Source organism: Stegodyphus dumicola, chromosome 5 (genome assembly GCF_044657685.1).
Source record: "Stegodyphus dumicola isolate Sdum_Otavi_A_Nest chromosome 5, ASM4465768v1".
Lineage (NCBI taxonomy): Eukaryota > Metazoa > Arthropoda > Arachnida > Araneae > Eresidae > Stegodyphus > Stegodyphus dumicola.
Genome location: NC_140772.1, coordinates 33,027,275 through 33,044,208, shown reverse-complemented (window position 1 = coordinate 33,044,208; position 16,934 = coordinate 33,027,275). Strand labels below are relative to the sequence as shown.

Genomic DNA, 16,934 nt, shown 5'->3' with positions numbered 1-16,934 from the left:
TGTGATACGCGCATTCAATTCAAAGAGAATAGGCCTCCAACGACTACCATGCAGTTTCAGAATACTTTATTTGTACAAAAAATTTCTGTGCCTCTGTAATGAAGATTTATTTTCATATATATTGGTGTCAGTTACATATGAAAAGCACACTGAAATAAGTAAAGGAAGAAATACCCTTCGCGTATTCATAGATGTTCCTCGATAAAAGGAATTTTTTAAACAATTAAACTAATAGTGGTTTCCAAATTGAGGGTAGCGATGTATCACAAAACTGAAAGACAATTTTTATTTGGTGGTGCAACGTTTTCAAAGACTGCCTTTCTCTTATTACATAATTACATAATGAGTCACAGCTACGAATTACTAATTGGCAATTGATTGTTTAATAGTCGCATAGATTTATTTTGTACTACTTCAATACAGTATAACTTTTTTCAAAGAACATGCTCCCCCCCCACGCAACAGGTGTTTGCACATGCATCATGGGAAATCGCATCAATATTTATGTGGATCGAGAGGTGTAAAAGTTATGAGGATCTTTTTTGCACACAAAAAGTATGACAAACATTGAATTAGAATATAAAACGCTGGACTATTGTTTAAATAGAAAACTTCCTTTTCTCTTTCTAAAAAATTCCTTTTTATTAATCTTACCTTCATTAGATATCGTATGTGAAATAAAAAATCACCTTGAAGTTCATTGATTACTTAACAATCATATTACTTTGAAAACGAAACAATAGAATATAGATCTTTCATTAAATTGTGGATTTTCTTTTCTTGATGTACATTTATAAAATATGACACTGCGTAATATCGGGACTGGCAGGAAACGAAATTGCAGCAACTTTGTAAATCGACACGGTGTAAAATCGACGTAGTCCAGGTTCAACACCAGTAGGCATACAACTCACACTAGTTATCGGCTTCGAATCGACACGAACAAACAAACAAACAAACAAACAAAAAAAAAAAAAAATCTGATGTGTACACCACATGACTTACTTGTACGGAATATTAAATTATACGCATTTTTTCTTGCATTTTATTTAAACTTATTAGATTGAATTAAACCTACATCGCCGACAGCGTATAAACCACAATAGAATAAATGCATTCTTTAAAATTCGTTTTGTTTACCATAGCGACACTCTGGCGCTAGGTTTACATAACAGTATTATATTTGGTTCATATTATAACTCAGAGTGCACAAAATTTATATCATTTAAAGAATTATCTAATCGTTGCCACATGTTCCATTCAAATACTATAATAAAGCTAGAACTATGTATAAAAGAAATTAAGCAAACAAAACAAAAAAGAAACACTTTTTCACAGACGATTGAGTATTTCTCATTCAATTAATTCAGCTTTCACTTCGCGACAAGGCAAAAAAAACTCAAAATATCTGTATTAAGAATTACGAAGTAAATCTTAAACGCTTATTTCCTCGAAAAAATTCCAGAAAGGATTAAGCATGATTTAAATAATAAATGAAGGCGTATCTTTGTTGTTGCGAAGATAAGATTCTCTAGATTGGCAACAAATCCGCTACTCAGCTGTTTCAAATGTAAACAAGAGCAATGGTCGCCATCAAATTAGGCTTAGCGGCACTTAAACAGCTTTAAAATTGTTGATAATTCTAAAAATATTGCATACAGATTTACTAAAGGCATAAAACCCTTAACCGGAAGATAAAAAAAAAACATAATTCAATCATTTTTAAAGCAAAAAATGTACAATTTACAAACATATAACAGCAAATGTTAGCCTCTGTAACAGTGTTGGTAGTGTGATGGTGCCGATCCTACGAAGGTATCCTGCAAATTCTTTCTGTATAAGTTATGCGCAGTTTCTAAGTATAATCTTTGTTTACACTGCGTAATGCACATTGCATGCCGGTGTTGTCTCGTATGCTTATTCCTGTTCTGTCGAACCTACACAGTATAAAACATATGCCTATGCAGGTGAAAATGTACATTAATCATTTAACTTAGCGGTCTCAAACTCAAATTGCATGCGGGTCGAATACAGGATTTAACAGCTGACGGAACAGAATTTTAGAACAATATAGAATATTTTATCGTATATTTTAGAACAATATAGAATTTAGAATAAATATATGTATTTTTTTAGAACAAAAATAAAAATATTTTGTCAATAAATGAAAGAATATTTTAACTAAATTTAAAATTTGGCTAACTAAATATTTATCGAAACATACATAAACAATGATAATAACAACGCAAAGAAAACATCCAAATTTATAATTTCTATTTGAAATTTAAACTTTGGTACCTATAAGATACTTTTGTAGGTTATCCTTGTAATTCAAACATACTGACTGTTAAAATTTTAGACTGGCATTTATTTCAAACAATTCTAATGTGTTTAATTAATCATTAATTAACTTACCTTAAATTAAACTGAAAAATAAACAAATTTTAAAAGCTTTCTGAGAAAACTTTCAGAGTGGGGCAAAACATGCGAATAAACAACGACTAGTCTCTTTCTTTCTTTTATTTATTAAATTTTTCTTCGATACGTAAATAGAAACACGAATGTCTGTAGTACATAAATAATTATAAACTTCATTGTTTCTTGCTACAGCTTGACATCTGATGGCGTTTCGGTTCTGATAAAGTTTGTAGTCTTGGGGGAACAATTATTACAATTACCTTCATCGCGGAATGAAGAAACTCAGCAATTAAACTGGGTTTAATTCTTATTAATTTCCAAGAATGAGAAAAAGCTGTTGATAGATAAGTGTATTTCCTAACAAAATGATTATTCTTAGGGCAAGAATTCGTAACTGATCATGACAAATACGAATAAAAATTATTCAAATCTGTATCTTAAAATCTTTGGATAATATTTCCATCATATTGTAAATTAATTAGCTCCATTTACGGATTTTTTTGATGCGTTATTCATGCTCGTTTGTAATGGTAATGGAAATAATGTAAATTAGGACCTCAAATAACTAAAATCCTGAAATCTTCGCAACATCATATTTGAAAAAGAAACATAACTGAAATGTATTCCCGGGTCGCATAAAATGGCTTTGGGATCCGCATGCGGCCCGTGGGCAACTAGTCTGAAACCGCTGCTCATTATTAATCATTATCAAAATTTCATGACTATTGAATCGACTGTTTTATCGAGTCGATCGTACGCCAGTGTCAGTTCTACTTCGTGTCGGTCTTATGCTGTGTTGATCCTATACAGTGTCGATTCTATGAATGTTACCCGTACAATCGACATTGCATTGCTTAGACAGAAATTACAGTTAGAAACGACGCATTATCTATAGGCTAATTCTTGATTAATTTATTATTATACCTGAGTAAGATCTACAGTGGCATAGATTTTGAGTTTCCTGTACTGATCTTGTGTCCGCGTAGAGGTTATCGATCCCGCGTCATATGTCCTGTTTTCCCATTACGCCATTTTCATATATTGTTTACTCTTATTACAATTACCTACTTACTTCTTATGAAGATCACTTCCTTAAAATTCTACCTCTGAAAGTGATCAGTATTTCTGATGGTATAAATAAATATCAGATCTCTAAAACGATTACCTAAAAGAAGATCAAAATCATTTTCCTGAAAACATAGGTGGTCATCTTAAAGCGAATTCTCTGTACTATTCTTTTCATTCCGTTTGGCAACGTTTTATCATCTCTGTTCCTTGTTCCTTTATTAGTTGTTATATAGTTCTGTTAGAACTTATCATGCCCTGTTAGTATGACTGTCACTTATTAATTAATTATTAATTAATTAATTTTCTCTTAATCAATTTATTACAAACAGCTTCATACGTAGAACGTGCCAGTGAAGGTTGAAAGATAAAAAAGTTTTCTTATAAGATGGTTTCACAAGATATATTAAGAATTTGTTTTTTAAAAAAAAGTTGATTAAACAAATAATGCTGTACCGAGGAAAAACTGAGTTTAACATTAAATTGCTAAGTAGTATGTTGTTTTATAGTAGTATATTTTTTAAATATATACAGACTGCACATGGATATGTTTTAGAAAGGTATATATAGGCACAAGCATTACAAGCATAGTGCAACTCTCTTTTATAGTACACCTTTACCAACAGATTCTTTACTGTATGAAATTTAAACACACCTCATTTTAACAAAAAAAATGTGTTTAAAAACTCAAAGTTTTGAAATCAAATTTTCAGTTTAGTCAGATAAAAACACGCTTTAGACTCACAACAGCAATATTCGAGAAAAAGTTTTCAGCCAAAAAGATAGGAAAAGAAACATCGCGCTTTCACGAAAGCGAAAATGATTTTCCGAAGAATGTGTAAACGCGAACTGGACAAAAATATGTTTGCCAGAATCGCGTAACTAAAGTCGTTCAACCTTCTAACTCGGATCATTTACCACACACATTGAATCCCAGGCTGCTTCAGAAAAAGGCCGGAGATTTACATGCTGCATTCGACTATTTGCAGCCACATTCTTCGACTTTAATCCGCGCGGTGTGGTACAAATTGTCTCATTCTGGAGGAAGATTGCACCGACAGCTGTTATCGGACAATAGACCACAATGCAACGCAGCGTGATTCCTGTTCGCCGTTACAGTTCCAGCGCAAACAATGACTTTTCGGCTATGTCCACGGCTTCGAGCATGAGAAAATCAATGCAAATGGATGGCATTAGATGTCGCTGGAAGGGTAGAACTTGACTCTCTCGGAATAAGTTCAACAAAGTTTTTTTTTTTTCTTAAAAAAAAAAAAAAAAAAAAAAAAAAAATCTGAAATGTTTCAGATTTTAAATTACGTCCAAAGGGGCGTCTTTTTAACATTTTGTGTGTTACCTTTCTTTATTAAATATCATGTTCCTCGCACTTAAACCATAAGATCCAGTGCAACAGCAATATCGCAAAATAGTTTTAAAACGAGCATATCTTTAGAATTTCCGATACAGAGACTCACGCGCTGGAGATAAAAATGTTTTTTCTGCACAACGTTGCCATTGCTCGCTTTGAAACCCTTGAGTTTGTTAATCAAAAATTCGTCAAAGTTTTAAAAAATAGGAAATCGATCATAAAACAAATTTCAAATTTCAAATTGGGTCTTCCACATGCTCATATTCGTTGGAGGATTATGTTATTCAAAATTCGATGACTCTATGTACCGTTGTTTTATCACAATACGAGAAATATACATACATTTATGCAGATTTTTCATTATTTAATTTCTTCAAATATAATGCAGGATTCTAACATTTTGTGGCAACAGTTTGAAAAGTGAACCGACATTTATGAGTCCGACGCAAAATGCCAAAACGAAACTAATAGTCCTTCGGGATTCAAATCCCTTTGGACTAAAAATAATAATAATAATCTTAGGATTTATATAATAGATTCATATCAAATGAATAACAAATAAGTAAAGCGTTTCGTGGGGGACATCCTTCCCTAAGACGACCACTTCTGAAAATGATCAGTATTTCTGAGAACATAAAGGAACATAAGCGTTGAACTTATTTAAGACCATTGCTTCTAGAGAAGACTTAAATCATATGGACTCGTGGGTGGTCATCTTAGAGAGGGTTCATTTGTACCTATATCAGAAGACGGGACCAAACTCCTGCTATGAATAGTTCGACTGTTAAGCGAAGGTTTGTATGAGAGATTGCTAAAGCCTGATTTAATCTTAAATTGAAATATATATATATAGCGTAGTTGGAAATATTACAATGAAATATTGCATTCCGTACACAAATACACAAGTGTGAAAAATTTCAAGAAATTCCTTTTAAGAGAGATTGGCTTAAAAGTTTATTTCACGATTTGACCCACACGAATAAATATAGAAACCAGCCTACAAAACAATATGAGACCATTTAATTATAATAATTAATTGCGATATTACAAGAAAAAGCAATTTAAAATTTCCTTTCGGATATATAAAACGCAATAATATAAAAAAAATATCATTAAAAAATACTAAATTCTTTTTAAGACGACCCATTCACAGGGTCACTGCGACAGGGTTACCGTAACAATTTTTTTAAAATCTATTTCGTAAGGTTACTTTGCTTACTTTGAATAAAGCAAAGCCCCCCTCCCACCAGGGCTATCTGGTTAAGGGAATGGATGCCTTCGTGGTGGCTTTTCTGTAAGGAAACTAGCTCGAATCCACGTCGCGCATCGGAAAAACCACGAAGATGCCCATACACCCCCTGGGCCATCGACAGATTTTATTACAAATTTGATTTATTATTATTATTATTATTATTATTATTATTATTATTATTATTATTATTGCAGGTGGGCTCCGAAAATCATTCACTGTGGCGCCCAAATTAAAACATGGTGAGAGATAACTCGTCACCTAATGAGTTTGGCGGATTGGGTCTCATGCCTCTTCCCAACCATCTTCTGTGTGTAAGCCATCTACTAAATTTAGAATGTAAAAAACTGTTGCATTTCTCTGTGGCTTCTGTCGTATTAGAAACTGTAATGAGCTAATAACAGGAAAATCCGAAATTCGTATCCATTGAGGGCACAGTTAATTTTTCAGCTTCGGGATCTAGAAGACCTAACTGTGTTGTATCAAAAAGTAAAAGCTCATTCTTGTATAACAAATATTCAGCAGGGTGTAGCACATTTTCATAATAATGAAAGTAATATGAAAATTCGCCCAACGTACAGACCACCACACCACGAAGGCACGCCAAGAAAGCGGGAGAAATACCTTATAATAAAAATGCGTACGTAGCGAATTCAACTTGCTATATTGTTGCTAACAAATACTGATTCCTCTTACACCATAACGATTGCCTAAAATACATTACATCAAATCCAAATACGTCATTTCAGCATTTAAACCACGTAAATAACAGCCATTTGTCGCACGCATTCCCGCCGAACTTAAATGAACATAAATAAATAATCATAATAATACTAAAGTTTATCTTTAATACTCTTGATGGCCTTTAAGAGGTAAACCTACAACATAAATATCATTCTCACTTTACTTCGAAGACGGAACCACCCTCTGAATAACATAGTTTATTAGCATACACCCTCCCTCCTAAAAACAGTAACGCTGTGTACCTATCATCGAAAAGGGGGTTAATAAACCCTTTTTATTTTTCTCAACACTTTTCCTCCATCGTAAGACTATTCTGCATTATACGCCACTTAAAACAAATTTATGCTTTTTCAGCCTGCCGCACTTTAAGCACATATTTTTACAACCGAAATAAACCACCGGTTTATAGCCCGTTGTCAAGAGGGCTTCTTGATGTGCTTGTTGCCCGTGTGCAGAAGCCATACTCTTTAAAAGAGAAAAGAGAATAAATACTTCGCTTCTGTATGCTTTTTAACATTTCTGGATCTTTGGGAATTATAGCAGTTATGCTGCTAATTATGTCCGGACAGGAATTTTACGTACGGGTGTTTGGGGTGGATTATGACTAAGGTGTTCTACAGTGCGTAATTCGTTTGTTTGCTACACTTGCGCTTAGCCGTAGGCAGGTGGTTATTAAGGGATTCATTTTGATGGCGCATTAATTGAAGATAGTTGGCAATGTTGACTCCTCAGCTTAAGCATCCTCTTTTAAGGGCGATATTATTTTATGCGTATTCGTAGCGCCATGGAAGAAGATAAATGAAATGGGGTTGCACAGGTCTAAATGTTGGGAAAATGACTCAGTGAGGCGAATAAAGGATGCCGAAGGAAGAATTTCCACGTCATGAATTCTCTATTCATTCTTCCTCATGAAAACGAACATAAAATGCTAGAATTATGCGCATAAAACGATTCAGTAATTTGCTGTTCGTTATTAATTTTTCTTTTTACAAAAATTAACAATAAGGTATTCAAACTCAGTGTTTCAAATCTTTCGATGTATAAATATATTTTCCGATGTACAAATATTTCCCAAATGAACTACTTTCTTTTAATTAATAAAAAAATATAAAATTTAAAGAGTTTTTTTGAATTATATAAACAGCTTTTTATCTAATTCACTCATTAATAAAAAAAATTAATGATTCCTGTATATTGTTTTAAATGTTTATTTCAAAAATTTTAATAATTGGTGAAAAATATCCTATCAGTCTAATTCATTTATTTAATAGAAATGAATAAATGATTTTTCTTTACAAATACGCTTCAAAAAAATTTTTTTTTCATTCTTTTAAAACTAAAAAATTATTTTTAATGCAACTAAAAAAATTAATACATAACTAGAGAAAACAATTTTTTTTTTGATTAAAAAGCTCTTTCTTTCGCAAATAAAATCAGAAATCTTAACATATTTTTTTAGCTAGTGGATTCATTTAAGTTTATTTCTTTAATAATATATATATTTAAGAAATAAATTACTTAATACAAGTAAACTAATTAGTAATAATAAGTAAACATTTCAAACGTGAAGTTTAGATATTTTAAAATTCTATTCATACATTTTCATCGACGTAGAAAAATACAATTTTGAATTCCAAATTAAAATATTAATTTTATAAAATTTTAACCGCAAGCTTTACAATAAAATTAGTTTATTTAATTCTTCTATTAATAGAAAATATAAAGAACTTTACATACTAACTTCCCAAATTAACAGGAAAATATAACTTTCCCAAAAATACTTACTTTAAAAATCAACAGCTAAATTTTACTGCTTCGAAATACTAAAATAAAAAGCATAAATTTTTATGCTTCCAAAAAGTGGCTCAGACGAATTTTCAATCTTCCTTTTGAAAAAGAGTTGCAAAAAACTATAAACAGGGAAAAAAAAAAAAAAAACTAACAGCTTTCAGATTTTATATTACGCCCAAAAGGGCGTTTTTTAACGTTTTGTGTGTTACCTTTATTTACTGAGTATCATGTCCTTCACATTTAAAATCGTAAAATTCAATTCAACAGCAATATCATAAAATATTTAAAAAGAGCATATCTTTAGAATTTCCAATACACAGTCTCGCGCGCTAAAAGATTTTTGCAGTGCTGTCATTGCTCGCTTTGAAATCGTTGAATTGTTAATCCAAAATTCGTTAAAGTTTTACAAAATATGAAAACGATAATAAAACAAATTCCAAATTCGGGCTTCTAGATTCTCATATTCGAGTAGAGGACTATGTTATTCAGAATTTGATGTCTCTAGGCACCGTTCTTTTTTCACAGTGAGAGAAACACACATACATTCATGCAGATGTTTCATTATTTAATTTCTTTAACTATAATGCAGGGCTCTTACATTTAATGGAAACAATATGAAAAGAGAAACACCGTTTTATAGTGGACGACGTAAAATGCTAAAACAAAATTCATAGCCCTTCTGGGAAAATTGTCCTTTTGGGCTAAAAATGTAAATATGTTCGCGGTAAAATAACTTAGTATTATCTAATTTATTATTATTAATTTCTATAAAAGTTTTCTGTAATTCTTTTTGCCGTGATAGAATGGTTAAATTTAGTATTGTCATGGACACTGTTTCACATAAATTATTTCCAAACAAAAGAAGCTTACTCAAAGGATGTCAAGGGAACAATAAGACGAAGTGTTGAATCTTACCTGAAAAAGAGGAAAAAACAAGAGTTAACATCAGGGGGAAAAAATCACACAGATAATAAAAATTAATAAATTAAAATATGTGATGCAAGACAAAATTCAAAGATATTCTTCCTTAACATAATTGTATGAGTTAGAACGTAAGCGATGAAAAACAAGGTTTTATCATAATCCGTGCCAGCAATTGATGGACAATATTGTTCTTCTAACCTTGGCCTAAATTCGGAATTTATAACTTATCAGAATCTACCTCTGTTTCCAAAATACAAATAGTTCTTTATACATACAATGCTTCAAATACGTTGTTAAAAAATAACAAGAAAAAAGGTTTCATTCTGATTATTCAGAATAGAACATAACACCTGAAGCTATCATTAACTAATCTTTCTGCAACGCCTGTTTACATGCGTGTTCATTAAAATATATATATATGTGTATGTGATGTACCAGCTTTTGTCCAGAATAAATAGATCGTTGAAGAAATATAGATGTAGTCGTAGCTTAAATTATCAGACGATAAGTTTAAAAAACAGGATCCATTTATTATTGGTCAGGAGAAATGCAGTTACAAAATCATATTTCCGGAGTAAATAAAAAAGAATTATTAATAACTTTTTGTATGAAGTTTACTGCATCGTTATATTTAAGAAAAAGCCCCGATATTCTTTTATGAGTCTTTTTATAGCCTCTGGAAAGGCGGAGCTTCCAAGAAATGACGTCAGCATCGTCAGCTAATCCAGTTCGCTTTAAATATCTCCAGAACATTCTATAAATGTACGTGTAGAAAAGGCGGGAAAAACAACTTATATATATATATCTCTTTTTGTGAGAAATACATATTCCCAAGCATAATTTAAGTACACGGATTATATAGAAGAATTAAAATCGAACATAATTTTGAAACAGTGTTAAATCTTTAAGAAGGAAAACCGTATTAAATACTTTATTTTTTAAATTGTGAAAAATTTTGTGTTTATATTTTGAACTTTGTTTTTAGGTGTGTTTAAAATTTTGCTTCTAGATTCTGAATTTTATCGAAAAATATTAACATTGCATAAATTTAAAATATTGCTAAATATTTAAACAGAAAGAAATCGTTTTTAAAATTATGTGAAACTCAATAATAAATTAATGTTATTTTTAAAGTATCCGCATTTCAAAGCATAGGTCCCTCTTCTTCAGAATTCTCCTCTCATCCCTGAAATGCATTATCGCTTTTTAATAAAACATCATTATTCTAAAGCTGAATTTTTTGTTTATTGTGGAGTTTAAATTAATGTGTTTCGCTGTCATTTAATACGATATCCCCCCCTCCGAAAAAAAAAAAAGAAAAAGAATTCAGAGTCTAAACGATTCACTACAGCACTGACTCTAAAACTTTTACTCCCGCTACCTGATTATTTAGTGATTTTTGTTCCTTTCTGACATCATTTTTAAGACCTCCACCATTTTGGTCTATCGAAAATTGTGACTTATTTACAGTATGATGTACAGCTTTTTTAAAATACTTTTTCAAGCACTTTTTAGAATGTAAATTAGATTTGAATACACTTAAAAACATAATAACCAACTTTACATTACTTTAAATTATATAGCATCACAAAAAATTACTCGTATAAATAAAGCTACAGTGAATCCTCTACAAGCGACCATTTTCCGAAGGTGACCTTTTTAAAAGTGGATAGAGTTTTTGAGAACACAAACAGGAGTATCTAATATAATTCCTATAACGAGGGCCCACCAGCGGCCGAGCGGTAAAGTCGCTGAACACTGATAGTTCGGTCCGAGGTTCGAATCCCGCGAACGGGCTTTTCGTGGTTTTCCCCATGTGTAACGTGTATACGAGCCAGTTTCCCTTAGAAAGTCCTCCCCGAAGGCATCCCTCTCCTTAGGTAGATAGCCCTAGTGTGCTTTGTTATAATTAAATACACCACACCACCACCTATAATAAGAACATCTCCACTGGAGATCAAATTACCTGGAGCCATGGCTGGTCGTTTTAAAGAGGGTTTAGAGTCAGCTGCATAATTAGTCACTTAAAAAAGAGTTTACTTTCGTAATCCCAAATATTTTTCTCACGATTCCAGTAGGTCATTAGTCTGAGAATCTCTCATTTACACTTAATAGTTTATATAGTATATCACGAAACTTAATTTGAGAATCTTTGACTTAGAGTTAAGCAGCTTATACTACGAAATTAAGTTTGAGAATCTCCGATTTAAAGTTAAACAGTTTATACTACGAAATGTTAATTTTTAATTATCTCTACAATTGATGATGTCATTATAAAGCTGAATTTTTTGTACTCATCTAACAATAAAGCTGAAAATCTCATCTAGCTTTGTTAGTTCTAGCATGTAGCTAGTTTCTAGCATCTTCTAGCAAGTTTGTTTCTAGCATCTAGCTAGTTTGTTTGTTAGCTCTTAACGTCTAGCTTTTTTAGTTGTTAATTAACTGTTAGTTGTTAATTGTTAGCAAAGTTATCTGATTTTAAGTAAAAAGCGAATGCCAAAAATATTTTACAAAAGTTGTACATTTGCTTACAATAATAAGAACCAATAAACAATCTAAGATTTTCCTTAACAATCTTTGATTAACCTGCAAAGGACCTTGAAAATTATCACCAAATAAAACACACGTTTGTTTTCAATCTTACAGCCAGTTAATCTTCATTTATAACATTTCTTTTTTCAAAACTGTTCATTTTTTTTTTACATGTTAAATTTAAAATATTCATTCAGAAATTTCACTTCACTTGTGCATTTTCGAAATTAATCCAACGACAATTCTCCAACTAAAGTAATGATAACAATAACAATAAAAACTTTATGACAATAGCTAACGTTTACAGAAGCAGACAACGTTAGAACCAGAGTATACTATTAAAAATAGAAGAATGAAATAAAGCTACGAATAGACGAAAAAAAAGGGTGGAAATCAAGTTCTGAGAAACGGAAATTCATCAAAAGACATCATGAATTTAACTAACCTGCAGATATATTCAGAAGCTTCACCAAGTTGCAAAAACGGGCGAAGATAATATCCATGATACTATGCAAGAAATGTCAAACACCTTACAACCAACTGATAAAAGAAGCTAAAATGCTTTTATAACCAACTGACAGAACGCGAGCGAAAACTGCGAGAACAAAACACTGAATGAAACTGGCAGGCAAATAAGCATGCCTCTGACGGCAATATGATTGGTCATTCGTTTGTCGTTACATCCAAAGCAAAGAATGAAGTCTACATTTTCCGTGAGAAACAGCTTGGGAGCTTTTGTTCCTGCAATTGACCGTGTCTCCTCTGCTTCTCTATGCGAAGACAGCATGGAGAGAATCGGGGATTTACTCTACCGTGTCCTCGAGGTCCTGGAGAAAGCACCGGAACCCGTGGGTTCCATAATGAGATATTCCAACGACGCGCTAAAGATATCTTCTTTGGAGACAATGTCCGCAAATGTTTTTCTCTTCCGGTTTCTACATTTTTGACCGTTATAAAAGATCGATGTTGATGATATGCTTCGATAATAATCCGATATGATACAATCAAAATCTTTTTTCCTATGGCGCCAAATGAAACAGTGATTGAACATTACCGAAAACTTGAAATACGATTCGGAGTGGATTAATTTCACATTATGTGTAAAAGTTACAACATTATTGATCATTAAGTTATTAAACGCTATTTATCATTAAGTTAATTATATTTCTCATTTACGCGATGGGTGGATAGGTGGATTTAGCAATCGCGATGGGCTTCTTGTTCCAAGGAAATCCTAAACCATCCAATGATTTTTAAAAAAAAAATAAGCACACCTTTTCTTCTAAATTAAGGAAGAATAATGAGATGGTGTGTGTGTGTGTGATTATGGCAAAGCCTCGAGGGTTATCTGCCTAAGAGGAGGGATGCCTTCGTGGAGGACTTTCTAAGGGAAACTGGCTCATATACACGTTACACATGGGGAAAACCACGAAAACGCCCGTTCGCGGGATTCGAACCTCGGAACGAACTACCAGTATTCAGCGACTTTACCGCTCGGCCGCTGGTGGGCCAATAATGAGGTGGAGCTCGCGCCCTTTCATAAATGCCTCCCTGGATAAACCTTACTGTGTTTTATGAAAGCACTGGAATCCTAGCACCAGCTTGTAAATTAGGGAACAAAATTACATGCCATATAATTCCTCATTTTTTTATATATCGAGGAACTATTTAAGATTATATCCTGGAATTAAACACGAGATATCTCATAAACGAATCGTTTTAAAAGGGAATGCTACAAATTAAAGTTAAATGATTTTAGGTTAAAAAGCCTTACGTTTTAGAAAATTTGTAAATGTTTTAAAAAATTTGTACATTTTCCTTACAAGAAAATAAAGACCAATAAACTATAAGATTTTCTTTAACATTCTTTGATTAAATTTAATGACCTTGAAGAAGTTTACCAAATAAAACATACGTTTGTTTTCACTCTTTTTCATATATAACATTTCTTTTTCAAAACAATTCGCTTGTTATATGTTGTTTGAAATATTTTGCATTATCAGCTTAAATAATCCACCTAGTATTAATAGAGTAAACCCTCTTTAAGATGACCACCTATGGTTCAAATGATCTCGGTCACCTGCGGACATGACTGACTTAAAAAGAAGGTATTCCATTATATATGTTCTTCGAAATTTTGGTCATTCTCAGAGGTTGTCGATTTCGAAAGGTTGTCCTTACAAGAGGATTCCCTCTATTTACGTACAACAAGTAAAAAAACTACTACTCAAAGTAATTTTACAGGTTGTTTATATTTAATATAATGGTACTTATGGAATAAAAATTAAAGGTAAAATTCTTATAAATGGCAGGAAAAAAAAATCTAAATCTACTATGGGTTTAAAGTGATTCCCTTTCAATGAAACTGCAATATTTATAATATATAAGTTAAAACTATCATTTTTACAATAACTATACCAAATTTACTACTTTTAAATTTCGCTACAGCTAGAAATAAATTTTACACTTTGTTCAAAGTTGGGCGTTCTAGTGCTTAACTACACAGCTAGCTAATGCCACATGTGAATTTCAAATTTTGATAATAAATATTCAAGCGACAGCAAACTTACTATCCTTTCTTATACTATTAAAACGCCTGGAATCTGTAAACTCATCGAAGAAGCCCATATCGATTCAAATAAAATACCCTCGTGTAGCAATGTCTTTCCAGCATACAGAATAAGAAATGAATTTTAAGATTTTACTAGCATCTGAAACACTAAAGGCGGAACTCTTTTCAACCGCAATTCTTCCAACAAAAATGCTCAAATGCATCCTTCAAGGATTCTAAAATACATATTGGCGCATATTACGATGAAAGGATTCAATCGATTTTCCCTGCACGATTTGGAATATTTGAATGAATGCTGACACAACTGGAAAAGAATTTCTTTTATTAATTCTCCTTCTTTCAGCTTTAAGAATATGTTGCATCATAATGCATAATAATCAAGAGATGTTTCAATATCGAGGTTGATATTCAGCGAAATGTGTTTCGATCAAAACCAGTGATTTGCTTGCTTTTCTTGGCGGAAAGAAATAAAAATATGCCTCTACAGTGATGTCTAAACTGCATCTTGTTTTGCATACTTCCAGCTTTTAAAATATGACTGGTAAGTATCTTTCTCTTTCTGCTTTCTAGGCTATGTGGTGCTTATTTTAGGTAATCAAACTTAGCAATTTATATATCTTGGTGCAAAGTTACGCTTTGTAACCTAGGAAAGGATAAACATTTTTACGTTTTAACATTTATAAAGACGCCTTTTATAACCTGGTTTGTGCTCGCGTGATCAGCGTGATTAGCAAGTCCGAGTAGTTATTAAAAGATGTTTCATTCGAATCCTGGAGAAGGCATAATTGATTTTGCATTCTGTTGGCTTCGAAAAACCTGACGGCCTCCACCCGAATTTGAAACTGAATGATAACTTTTCAGAATCTAGATTGGTCGGCTGGGTCTTATGCCTCTTCCCATTAATTCTTTAAATGGGGAAAAGTGTGCGGAATTATCGCATCTTCCCGCGTGTGCTCTCCCGGTGTAAGTGGTCTGCACTTTTCAGCTGGAAATGGAAGAACCGTGGTTCGAATCCCGCACAATTGATGTATCATATTTCCCTGCTTCGTAAAACTTGATGGTTTCCAGACATTTACTAGTTGTTAAGAAGTTTGTGACAGCTTATTTTTTTTCGCGAAGACCGCTGATACTCCACCATTATTGCAAACGTTTGGCAGCAATACAATCCTTAGCCATAAATATATTAAAACACGGTGTCAAATAAATTGTTGTTACTAATCTCCATGCCTAGGAATATACTAGACGAGGTCCACGAGTCCATTCATCCATTCACCTTTAGAAAATCGAAAACAAGCTTGGGAGACCCGTAAAGGTCCACAAGAGACAAATCCAGGCACTCAAGGATATGTGCCGGTAATGCGGGTGCATTGTGACAAGTCCGGGAAGATGCGATAATTCCGCACACTTTTCCCCATTTAAAGAATGAATGGGAAATAAGTGGCATTCACTAATGTTAGAACATTACAGACCAGATCCTAGGCCGCCAAAGCCTAGGATTACAATGCTCTTTAATGACGCATTTTTCGAAGTGATTTTGGTTTATAGTAAACATAGTCATCTCAGAAAACTGATGTTCAACATCGATATATATTTCAGCGAAATACTGGTCATTCTTAGAGATGGTCATCTTAGGAAAGCCATCGCCGTAGCAGGGTACAGTGTATCTTCAAAAATAAGAATATATTTCATACATACATCAACCAAATGATCTCAAGTCTCTATAGTTATATAACACTTCCCTCAGACGACCACCTATGATTCCAGAGAATTTTCATCTTAAGAAAGGCGAAAAATGATTTAATAAGAAAGCCACATCAATTACTGATTATTATTTATGTTCTACATCATTTACTGAGGGAATAAAAACTGTAGTCACAAAATAAGCACTGGCATTATTGACTGATAATGGACGCAGTACACTGAGTGATCATTAGCTGACAAGAAAAAGAGCTAATAATAATGTTACGTATTTGGTATATATGTAAATAATTTTAGAGAAATTATATGTAAAATGTAGTAGCGCTTGTGTAATGTAACAGGATATGCTTCAAGAGACGAAGCTTCGCTGGAAAAATAAGATTACAGGTGCAGGGCCATTTAACATTTAGGTAAATAGTTATCTCACTAAATTGGCAAGATATCGGCCAAGTTGGTGATGGTTTCGGCGACTAAATTTTGTTTGCCAAATTTGGCCAGAAAATGCCAAAAGTCACTAATATTGGAGACCATTTCGTGATATTTTGGTCGGGTGCCTGTATAACTGTAATTGGTCT

General features: G+C 32.6%; 1 protein-coding gene across 4 annotated transcripts in view; it reads right to left on the bottom strand.

Moving 5' to 3' along the window:
* The window catches only part of LOC118185672 (neural cell adhesion molecule 1-like), a 213,227-nt gene that overhangs the window by 155,619 nt on the left and 40,674 nt on the right, over positions 1-16,934 (bottom strand). The window contains exon 1 of one of the 4 annotated variants that reach the window (XM_085816545.1): positions 12,535-12,668. The exons of 2 other annotated variants lie outside the window; for them this stretch is intronic. In XM_085816545.1, the coding sequence (XP_085672671.1) occupies positions 12,535-12,592 (58 nt within the window). In that variant the 5' untranslated portion in view covers positions 12,593-12,668. Of the gene's footprint in view, positions 1-9,503; positions 9,526-12,534; positions 12,669-16,934 lie in introns of those variants that run through there. One more of the 4 variants, XM_085816547.1, reaches the window with a different exon arrangement.